Raw genomic sequence first — 12,162 nt, 5'->3', positions numbered from 1 at the left:
CTAAGGCTACTCATTTAGCCGTGGTTTAAATCTTTCCAAGGATGAACCCATCATGAGGGCAGACAGGGAGTACTGATATTTCCACAATCATTAAGAAAGCATCAAACGTTCCATAGAACTTCTTTCTGATGGATAAGATGCTGCAATGGTGAGAGATACAGATGATTGTGAGAACGTGTCTGCACTTCACTCCTCCTGGAATCTTGCAGCTATTAGATTGTCATCGGCACATCTGCAGCAATGTGCCCATGTGATGGCCTCTTCAAGTGGCTCATCAGAACCATCCTCTTCAACGTTCTCCTCATCGGTGGAGGCTCCTCGATCCCCTATTTCTCCCTCAGGCAACACATCCCTCCTTTGCAGCGTAAGATTGTGCAGGGTGCAGCAGACAACGATGATTCGACACCCTGTGGTGAGTATTGGTGAGCCCTGCCTGAGTGATCTGAGCATTGGAAATGCATCTTCAGGAGGCCTGTGTCTGCTCTATCAAGGACCTGGTGATGGAATGTGCTGCATTGTACCTCTCTTCAGCAACACTATATGGACGGTGAACAGGTGTCATGAGTCATGTCTTCTGGAGGTATGCCTTGTCCCTGAGGAGCCAGCCCTGTAAGCACCAAGGCTCCTCAAATATCTGTCACCTGCAAGTGTGTCAAGATGTAAGAGTCATGAGAGCTCCCTGGGTACCCAGCATAGACACACAGGATTTCCCTTTTCAGTTGATGAATCTCACTGGCTGCTGCCAGGGAACTCTCAAGGCCAGATGTGTGCAGTTGATTATGAGATGCATTTATGGGAAACCAGATCTCGCTGTGAATCCCACAGCTCTGGCAACCTGGCTTCCAGCACCAATGCGGAACTGGGCATACAGGTGAGGTCTGGTGAACAGGGCACCTGTCACCTATGTCTGCCTTCGTGTGTTGTCGGTTGGGAGGTGACACAAAGGTCCCTAGTGGAGCCCCGGAAGGACCCGCTGGTAAGTACCTGCCCCCCAGATAGTCTTCACCCTTCCCCTCTGTTCCTTCTCTAACCCACCCACCCCCACCACGTCATGCCTCCATTTCACCCTTCCCCCCTCACCTTTCCCCACCTCATCCTGCCCCAGTCTCACCCCCTCCCCGCTGGTCGTGCCTCCTGTGCCCAGTCTCAATGCAGCTTGTGCTACAATATGTATCAGTGATGGTGCGGAAGGGAGGCAAGAACAGTGTCTACTGACCTCCAAGTTGTGGATGAGGTGAAGCTCTCCAGGTGTGTGCCATTTATATAGAATTGTAAAACAGAACATTGTAACGGCTGGTGGGGGACTTGATTTGGAGGGGGAGCGTGATTCCGGTGAGTTGGCCTTTTAATGAGCATCCATGACATGCTAATGAATGCAAATGGGGTTCCCGACATTACTCAGCGGGGAACTCGACCCGCTTCGAAAGTCAGGAAAACAAAATTCCAAACTATTGACCTACCATCGGGAAGCTGATTTTTGGAATCACGTCAAGTTAAGTGCTCCTGCCCACCACCATTCCCACTGCTGGCAGGAGCAGATGGTCCCACTCCTGAGGTGAGGCCCGATCCCGGAGCCTACGTGGGACAGGGAACAGGGACACGACCCATTTTGTCACAGGACCTCCTCAATACCCTTACCTGACAAAAATATACACACAAACACATGAATTAGGAACAGGAGTAGGTCACTCAGCCCCTTGAGCCTGCTCCACCATTCAATAAGATCATGGCTGACCTGAATGTAACCTCAACCCCACATTCCTGCCTATCCCCGATAACCTTTCACCCCCTTGCTTATCAAGAATCTATCTACCTCTGCCTTAAAAATATTCAAAGGCCCTGCTTCCACCACCTTTTGAGGAAGAGAGTTCCAAAGACTCACAACCTTCTGAGAGAAAGAAATTCTCATCTCTGCCCTAAATGGCCGACCCCTTATTTTTAAACAGTGACCCTCTAGTTCTAGATTCGCCCACAAGAGGAAACATCCTCCCCACATCCATCCTGTCAAGACCCCTCAGGATCTTAAAGGTTTAAATTAAGTTGCCTCTTACTCTTCTAAACTCCAGCAGATACAAGCCTAACCTGTCCAGCCTCTCCTCATAAATCAGCCCACCCATTCCTGGTTTTAGTGCAGAAAACCTTCTCTGAACTGCTTCTTAACACATTTACATCCTTTTTTTAAATAAAGAGACCAATACTGTACACATTACTCTAGATGTGGTCTCACAAATGCCCTGTACAACTGAAGCATAACCTCCCAACTTTTGTATTCAATTCCCCTCACAATAAATGATAACATTCGATTAGCTTTCCTAATTACCTGCTGTACCTGCACACTAACCTTTTGTGATTCATGCACTGGGACACCCAGATCCCTCTGAATCTCAGATCTCATCAATCTCCCACCATTTAGATAATAAGCTTATTTTTTATTCTTCCCGCCAGAATGAACGATTTCACATTTGCCAGAACTTTGCCCACTCAACCTATCTATATCACTTTTGTAACCTCCTTATATCCTCTTCACAATTTACTTTCCCACCTATCTTTGTGTCATCAGCAAATTTAGCCACCATTCCTTCAGTCCCTTCATCCAAGTCACTTATATCAATTGTAAAATATTGAGGCCCCAGCCCTGATTCCTTGTGGCATACTACTCGTCACATCCTGCCAATCAGAAAAAGATCCATTTATGCCAACTCTCTGCCCCCTGTTAGCTAGGCAATCTTCTACCCATGCCAATATGTTACTCCCTACACTATGAGCTTTTATTTTCTGCAATAACCTTTGGTGTGGCACCTTATCAAATGCCTTCTGGAAATCTAAGTACAGCACATCCGCCAGTTCCCCTTTATCCACAGGACATGTGACTCCTTCAAAGAATCCAATAAATTGGTTAAACCTGATTTCCCTTTCACAAAACCATGTTGATTCTGCCTGATTGCCTTGAATTTTTCTAAGTGCTCTGCTATAACATCTTTAATAATAGCTTCTAACATTTTCCCTATGACAGATGTTAAGCTAACTGGCCGATAGTTTCCTGCTTTCTGTCTCCCTCCCTTTTTGAATCAAGGAGTTACATTTGCTACTTTCCAATCTAATAGAATCTTCCTCAAATCTAGGGAATTTTGGAAAATCAAAACCAATTTCAGTCTTGAAATCTTCAGTTGACTCCCAGAATCTACAGCTTTTCTGAGGGAGAAAGTTCCGAGTTGCCACTATCTTTTGTGTAAAACAATGCTCCCTAATTTGTCTTTGAAACATCACAGATCTAATCAAGGTTCCACCCCTGTTAGTGGAAATATTTTGTGAATTTACCCTATTGAATCACTTTACCATTTGAAACACTTTGATTAGTTTACCCCTTGTCCTTGCTTGAAGGAACACAGACCATATTTAATCAGTCTGATCTCATAAATTAACCTGTAAGCTCTGGTATCATTCTGATAAATTGCAATTGCTGCTCTGTTACCGAACACGGGTAGTGAATAAGATGAAGAGCAAAATATTGCAATGTGAAGTTTCTGCATGATATTTTTATTCATTCATGGGATGTGGATATCACTGGCTGGGCCAACATTTATTGCCCATCCCTAATCATCCTTGAGAAGGTGGTGGTGAGCTGCCTTTTTTAACCTCTTCAGTCTGTGTGGTGCAGGTACACCCACAGTGCTGTTAGGGAGGGAGTTCCAGGATTTTGACACAGCGACAGTGAAGGAACGGTGATACATTTCCAAGTCAGGATGGTCAGTGACTTGGAGGGGAACTTCCGGGTGGTTGTGTTCCCATCTATCTGCTGCCCTTGTCCTTCTAGATGGTAGTGGTCATGGGTTTGGAAGGTGCTGTCACAGGAGCCTTGGTGAATTCCTGAGTGCATCTTGTAGATGGTACACACACTGCTGCTACTGTGCGTTGGTGGTGGAGGGAGTGAATGTTTGTGGATGTGGTGCCAATCAAGTGGGCTGCTTTGTCCTGGGTGGTGTCAAGCTTCTTGAGTGTTGTGGGAGCTGCACTCATCCAGGCAAGTAAAGAGTGTTCCACCACACTCCTGACTTGTGCCGTGTAGATGGTGGTCAGGGTTTGGGCATTCAGGAGGTGAGTTACTCATTGCAGGGTTCCGAGTCTTTGACCTGATTCCCGCCTGGATAACATTGGAATCTGAGGCCAATGGAGATAAACAGGACAAATGTTGATGGAAATTTATGTGTAAGTGACTGCACCCAGAACCACTTCACCCTAGGGTTTCCACAATCGCTTGTGCTGGTTCAGAAGCTCAAAGCCAACCCCACACGCAAAACTGACCAAGCTCTCAGGTCAACTTGGCGGACTTCAGCCAACTGCCTCTGGTTGGGGTGGATGTTTATCATATTGACCATTGAAACCCAGGATCACAGGCACCCATTGGTCAAATAAACCCAACAAGAAAGCTGTGGGACTGCAGTTAACAATCGTCAGGAACAGCCTCACTCAGGTCTGTTTCTCAAACTGAGACCACAGTTATTTAACGTTTCAAGTTAAACGAGTTCCAATTCAATCAGTTGAACTGCCCTTGGGACATGAGTCCTGTGGCTGATTGACACCAATATTTGTTTAGCAGCAGCAATTACTTGGACATATTTTCAGTTTAAACTGTGGGCATGAGAGAGTGGAGGAGTGAGTGAGGGTGTGAGAGTGAGTCAGGGCGAGTGAGGGTGTGAGAGTGAGTCAGGGCGAGTGAGGGTGTGAGAGTGAGTCAGGGTGACTGAGGGTGAGAGAGTGAGTCAGAGTGAGTGAGGGTGTGAGAGTGAGTCAGACAGAGTGTGAGAGCGAGTTAGAGTGAGTGAGGGTGTGAGAGTGAGTCAGAGTGAGTGAGGGTGAGAGAGTGAGTCAGGGCGAGTGAGGGTGTGAGAGTGAGTCAGACAGAGTGTGAGAGCGAGTTAGAGTGAGTAAGAGAGTGAGGGTGACTCAAGGCGAGTGAGTACGTATCATGATGAAAGAGGCTTATCTCAGGGGATGTCAGTGAGAGTCAGAGTGTGTCAGAGAGAGCTGGAGAAAGTCAGAGTGAGACAGAGTGTGTGTCTCTGGATGGGAGGGTGAGCAGATCCATTAGGATCTGAAAGTGAGAGATGAAAGTGTGGGATTGACTTTCAGTTTGAGCTGCTTGCCCTTTAGCGCCTAACTACCCAGTTCTCTCCGCTGGACAGCAAACCCAAGAGCTCAGAGTGAACCTATCACATTTGATGAAGATTCCTATCGTTTCATATTTCTCCTCAAGACACTCTGTCTAAAGCTGAGTTTGGTGGTTTAACTGAAGTGTTTATTTTATAGTCTAATAGGGCTCAGTTTAGAAAAGTATGTGTCTCTTGAATAAATTGTGTGTAGGCTTGGGAGCAACTTTCTTCTGAAGTGTAATTTTGTTTTCTGCCTGTTTGTAATAAAACTTCATGTTTGTGGTCATTGTATTGAATTCTTATGGGTTTAGTTTGTGTGGTTACATTCTTGTGAGGTCAAATTGTTTCTGTTGTGAGGTCTGGAAGGAATAGCTGTGCCTTGCTTCTGTCTTCTCTTTCTCTCTGTCTGTCTCTGTCTTTCCCTCTCTTTCTATCTGTCTCTCTCTCTCTCTGGGTGTAATTTAATGGAGTCACAGGGAGCAGGAATCTTGGCGGCCGGGCTGATTTAATCAGGCGGGAGATGAAATCTCGGCTTCCCGATCGCAGTTGAGTTTAGTGGATGAAGTCAGCATGGGTCAGGCATCATGGAGTCCAGTGGCAGGAACCTCTTTTCCCTACGTTTGCATGTCCCGAATACTCATTAAATCACAATGTCTCCAAACTAAGCCAGACCTTCCAGATTAAGTCAGTGGCGAATGGGAGGCTCACGCCTCTTTGATTTATGACTGGTCAAAGGTGGTGTGCACCAGGGGAGGTGGTCATTTCACATCATTGTTGAGCAATTGCCTTTGAACAGTGAGGAAGAGGGGATGGGAGCAGGGGAATAGTCACGGTACCAGACTGTCAGTAGCAGCAAGGGCAAAGCGTAGGGGCTGGGGGGGTTGGTGGGGGTGGAAGAGAAGGGATGAGGGGGTCGGTGCTCCCAGGAGGTGACTAGATTGAAAGGCGGTGGAGGGTCCCCCGAGATGATATGGAATTATGAGGGATGAACGATGCGGGTAGAAGCTGCAAAGAGAGATAAAGACCGACCTCCATATGTCATCCTTCCACATCTGTACTGCTTGTCCCCGAGCTGAGCTTCTACCTGCCTGTCGGGCCTGCTTGCTTGCCCTGGGGGGCTCTTATACAACCCACCCGAAGCCATCTGCAATCACCTGAGGGTGAGTGTGGCCACCTCGTACCGGCCACATGATTTGTCGTACCCCCTGTGAACCCCACCTGCCCTTTTACAATTAACATTAAATTCTGTGTGTGCCAGCTGCTAACCTGCAAGCGGTAGCGGGACACACTTCAGCTCCACAGTTGGGATTGAACCTCACGGATTAAATTTGGCCCTAGCTATCTCCAATAGAAGGTCCCAGCAACCAACTGCAACCTCTATTCCTTCTTTAATGATAAAAATACGTCAATAGATCTTCTGTCTGGATGGAAAGGGTTTGAAATCGCTCCACTGTCTCAGAGGAAACAAATGTTACTTGTGCTGGAATATCTAAGATGTTTGTGAAAGAGCTGAATGAGATACTTAGAAGAGTGTGTCTCACCACTGAGAAAAGCCAAAGCCAAACACTCCAGTTTCCTATTGCATAATATCTCCCTAATTGCAATGCTCAGTGTGGTCATATTGAACAAGGGAATAAAGAATAGTCACCAAAACAATTACTAATGCCAGAGAACAACTACTAGGACTAAAAACTAACAAGTCCTCTACTCCTGAAGACCTGCATCCTTGGATCTTAAAGGAAGTGGCTGCAGAGATTAGTGGATAAATTGGTTGTAACCTTCCAAATTTCCCTAGATTCTGGGAAGGTTCCAGCAGTTTGGAACACCATAAATCTAAAGCCCCTATTCAAGAAAGGGGACAGGAAATGGTAGACCAACTAGTCTAACACCTGCTATTGGGAAAATAGTGGGATCCATTATTAAGGAAGTAGTAACAGGAGTTTTAGAAAATCATAATACAATCAGGCAGAGTCAACATGTGAAAGGCAAACCGTGTTTGAAAAATTTATTAGAGTTCTTTGAGGTTGTAACAAGCAACATGTATAAAGGGGAACCAGTAGATGTGGTCTATTTGGATTTCTAAAAGGAATTCAATAAGATGCCACATTAAAGGTTACTGCACTCGACTCTGGACCCCATGAAGTCTCATGGCATCAAATAAAACATGGGCAAGGAATCCTCCTGCTGATTGCCATGTACCAACCCCCCTCAGCTGATGAATCGGTGCCCCTGCATGGTGAACACTACTTGGAGGAAGCACTGAGTGTGGCAAGGGTGCAGAATGTACTTTCAGTGGGGAGCTTCAGTAGCACAACTGCAGACTGAGCTGGCCGAGTCCTAAAGGACATAGCTGCTAGACTGGGTCCGCAGCAGCTCCAACAACATGAAAGAAGCTTGACACAGTTCAGGACAAAGCAGCCCACTTGGTTAGCACCTTATCCACAAACATTCACTCCCTTCACCACCGATGCACAGTGTCAGCAGTGTGTACCATCTACAAGATGCACTGCAGGAATTCACCAAGGTTCCTTAGATAGCACCTTCCAAATGCAGGGCTGCTACCATTTAGAAGGACAAGGGCAGCAGATAGATGGGAACACCACCACCTGGATGTTCCCCTCCAAGTCACTCAACATCATGACTTGGAAATATATTGGCCATTCCTTCACTGTCGCTGGGTCAAAATCCTGGAACTCCCTCCCTAACAGCACTGTGGGTGTACCTACACCACATGGACTGCAGCGGTTCAAGAAGGCAGCTCACCCCCACCTTCTCAAGGGGCAGTTAGGGATGGGCAATAAATACTGGCCCAGCCAGCGACGCCCACATCCCGTGAATGAATAAAAAAACAGAGTAGGAGCTCCGGCCATCGGGGGTGATATATTAGCATTGGATACTGGAGTGAGTAACAGAAAACAGAGTTGGGATAAATTGGTCATTTTCAGGTTGGCAAACTGTAACCAGTGGAGTGCGACAGGGATCAGTGCCAGGACCTCAAACTATTTAAGATCCATGTTAATGACTTGGATGAAGGGACTGAGTGTTTTGCAGCCAAATTTGTGGATGATACAAGGACAGGTGGGACAGCAAGTTGTGAGGAGGAATGAAAAGCCTGCAAGGTGATCGAGATAGGTTAACTGAGTGGACAAAAATTTGGCAGGTAGAGTATAAAGTGGCAAAATGTGAGGTTATCCACGTTGGCAGGGAGGATAGGAAAACAAAATATTATTTAAGAGGAGAAAGTGGGAGTAGAAATTGGGGAGGCACTGGCCGTAATTTTACAACCTTTCTTAGGCTCAGGGGTGGTTCAAGAGGACTGGGGAATTGCGAATGTTACACCCTTGTTCAAAAAAGGATGTAAAGATAAGTTTAGCAATTACAGGCCAGTCAGTTTAGTTTCAGTAGCGGGGAAGCTTCCAGGAACAATAATTTGGGACAAAATGAATTGTCACTTGGGTAAATATGGGTTATTAAGGAAAGCCAGCATGAATTTGTTTAAGGCAAATAGTGTTTAACCTACTTATATGATATTTTGGTGAGGTAACAAAGAGGGTTGATGAGGGTAATACTGTTGATGTGGTATACATGGACTTAACAGAAGTGATTTGGTAAAGTGCCACACAATGGACTTGTGAGCACAATTATAGCTCATGGAATAAAAGGGACAGAAACAACATAGATATGAAATTGACTGAGTGACAGGAAACAGAGAGTAGCATTGAACAGTTGTTTTTCGGACTGGAGGAACGTTTATAGTGGAGTTTCCCAGGGATCGGTGTTAAGGCCTCTACTCTTCCTAATATATATTAATGACCTAGACCTTGGTTTACAGGGAACAATTTTAAAATTTGCAGACAATACAAAACTTGGAGGTATTGTGACCATGAGGAGGATAGTATGGAACTTCAAACGGACCTAGACAAGTGGGTGGAATGGGTGGGCATGCGGCAGATGAAATTTCATGCAGAGAAATGTGAAGAATTTCATTTTGGTAGGAATAACACAGAAAGACAATCTAAAATAAAGGGCACAATTCTAAAGGGGTTGCAGTAGCTGAGGGACCTGGGTGTATATGTGCATAAATCATTGAAGGTGGCAAGATAGGTTCAGAGAAAGGTTAATAAAGCATCCAGTATCCTCGGCTTTATTAACAGAGGCAAAGAATGCAAAATCGTTGAACTTATGTTAAACCTGTATAAAACACTGGCACAGCCTCAACTGGAATATCGTATCCAGTTCTGAGTGCCGCACTTAAGGAAGGATGTGAAGGCATTATAGAAGGTGCAGAAAAGATTCATGAGAATGGCTCCGGGGATAAGAAACTTCAGTTACTTGGACAGAACCATCGTGATGAAAGATCATCTCGAACTGAAACATGTTATGACATTTGACCAGACCCCCAAGTCTTTGGAAAGATTCAGCATTTTGTTTAAAGTAGACAAAGTTTGAGATACAAGGCACTTGTTCAGTGAAGAAAACCACAGGATTTTGAACAAACAAAAATAAAAATTACTGTACAAGGTCAGAAAGATAAAAGAATTTACGTTATCTATTTTATATACTCACATTCAGGATTACTATGGGGTACATGTGAATTAACAGGCAAACTGTGGCCGAACACACCACTCTGCATAATAAATGACAGATGTAACCAAAACAGATTCCATGGATTTTTCAACAGCCACCCAGATGTGAGTAACATTGTGAGTGGACCAATCTCACTGGAAGTTAGTTTGTCCCATGAGGAATTCCAGTCTTCACCTCCGAAGATGGAATTCCCTCCAGAAGTGACTCCAACTTGAATGGCATCAAGGACAGCCCACTTTGCAGGGTTTCCACCTCGTCTCCCGAGATTCGGTTACCCCGGGTTCCCGAGTCTCTACTCAAGCACCAACTCACAAGCACCATTTCAGCTCACCAGCCGTGCTAAGCAGCACCCACTGCACCAAAGTGGGGGGGGGGGGACCTTTGCCCCTACGGCCTGCAGCGCAGAGTCACCCACCTACGCCTGCCTTCTCAGGTCTTCAGAGCATCCCTTGAGCCCCCTTCATTAAAAGTCTGCTCTCTGCAGCCCTTTTTCCTATTTGGAGGCCTTTGTCTCTGCTCCTCTTTTTAAAAAAATGAACTGGGACCTTTTCCTGCTCCTGTCACCTCCCTGGGCCTCTTCTTTCGGGACCCCTCTCTGCCTCCTCTCCCCTTTTGGGACCTATCCCCACACCCCCCCCTATCCCTGTCCCCTGAATGGACCTCATGCCTGTGATGATGCTCCACCCCCTATCGCCTGACCCAGGTTTTCGAGCCATTTCCTATTGCCTATGTGCACTGGACCCAAAAAGAAGATGGTAAGAATGCCAGTCTGCACATGTGCAAAAGCTCCGAGGATCGTTGGGAGTTGAGGTTCCCGATTGCCGACGAGCTAAGTCCGGGCTCCATAACAAGCGTTCACTCTGTTTCTCTCCACAGGTGCTGCCTGACCTGCTGAGTATTCCTGGCAATTTTATGTCGATACAGGAACTGGGAACTCACATCAGCCTGTGAGCTGTGCTGCTGTATGACACGTCTTGCTGCAGAATCTGGGCAGTCTTGATACTTCTCCCAGAGGACTGAGCCTTCTGTTACTGGCACTGGCCTTCAGTGGAGGGGTGTGGGAGTCGGTGGATTGTACGAGTTTTATTTCTTATTTTTATAACTGGCAGTGCGTTCTAAAAAAAAATCTCAAAATTGTACGAAACTTTGATCCAACAATATTGAAAAACGTCATTGGAAATGCCTTGAGGTTTCTCGCTCCGATCGACACTGTAGAAACTCATAGAAGTGGTCTTCAGTTAAACATTATTCATCCTTCAATCTTTCTACTCATTTTCATTCTTAGATTTATAAATTAGGTCTTTTGTATCACGCTTTGAATAAAAAAACCCCAATATTTCATGCGGGCCATGGTGATGCTGTGTCACTGGGGACAGGTAAGGAGTCTGGCTTAGTCCCCAGCTCCATTTTAACGCTCCCGTCTCATTCCCAACTCTCTCCCTGGTTTCTGCTGGGCTAGGTAGAGTTAAAATTGGGAGGGATGGAATGTGATGGGTTTTCAGTAAAACGTCAGACTTCAGGTTATCCAAAAAAAAATATTCACAAAATCGATTCAACCACTTTTACTGTTTTACAGAGAAAAGGAAGATGAATAAAACCAGAAGAAACAAGCATAAAAAGAAGCTGGAAGTCGAACTGGGATCGGAGGAGGGGGATTTCTCCTCGTAAAGTCTACAGTCAGTTAATAGGAATGGGGAGGTTGGGGAAAGAGTGGGGGGATAGGGTGAGGGGCAGCGATGGAGGGCACCAATGTCAATGACTGAAGATATCAACCCGAGAACCCCAGAACTCAACAGACTCAGACTGAAAACCAGCAGGGGTAGCATGTCAACGTCACAGGTGGAGCTCCTACTTTTTTATTGATTGCTGTAAATAGATCAAGAATGTGGAACTTTCTCCCCCTACCCCCCTCCCCAATGCTGTGGACGCTGGAGGTCAACTGGAATTATCAAGACTCTGATCAATCGTTTTGTCACCCAACAGAAACCTAATTCCGGCCCCTTGACCCTGATTTTAAACATTCCATCATTGGCGTCTGTGCCATCATCTGGCAAGGCCCTAAACTCTAGCGTTCCCTCCCTAAATGCCTCCACCTCTCTACATCTCTCTCCTCCTCTAAGACACACATTAAAATCTACCCCTTTAACGAAATTTTTTGGCACCTGTTCTCATATCACCTTGTGTAGTTTTGTGTCAAATTTAGCTTGATAATGCTCCTGTGAAACACCTTGGGATGTTTTACTAAGTTAAAGGTGCTACATAAATGCAAGATGTTACTGGGTAAGGATAGCAAGGAAAATAGAGTTGAGGTACCGATCAGACATGATCTGATTGAATGTCAGAGCAGGTGTGAGAGGCTGAATGGACTCCTCCTGTCTCAGTGCTATGCAGTGTATCTCTGAGGAATAATGTATCTGCATTACTC

The 12,162-nt window shown here is 45.7% G+C and overlaps 1 protein-coding gene across 1 annotated transcript in view; it reads left to right on the top strand.

Moving 5' to 3' along the window:
- The window catches only part of LOC121287011 (R-spondin-2-like), a 144,625-nt gene extending 133,220 nt beyond the window's left edge, over positions 1-11,405 (top strand). The window contains exon 5 of the mRNA XM_041204430.1: positions 11,314-11,405. Coding sequence (XP_041060364.1) covers positions 11,314-11,405 — 92 coding nt within the window. The remainder of the gene's footprint in view (positions 1-11,313) is intronic.
- The last annotated feature ends 757 nt before the right edge of the window (positions 11,406-12,162 follow it).

This window comes from Carcharodon carcharias, chromosome 14 (genome assembly GCF_017639515.1).
Source record: "Carcharodon carcharias isolate sCarCar2 chromosome 14, sCarCar2.pri, whole genome shotgun sequence".
In the NCBI taxonomy this organism is placed as follows: Eukaryota; Metazoa; Chordata; class Chondrichthyes; order Lamniformes; family Lamnidae; genus Carcharodon; species Carcharodon carcharias.
Note: the sequence above shows the minus strand (reverse complement) of the source record. Positions and strands in the feature narration are given on the sequence as shown.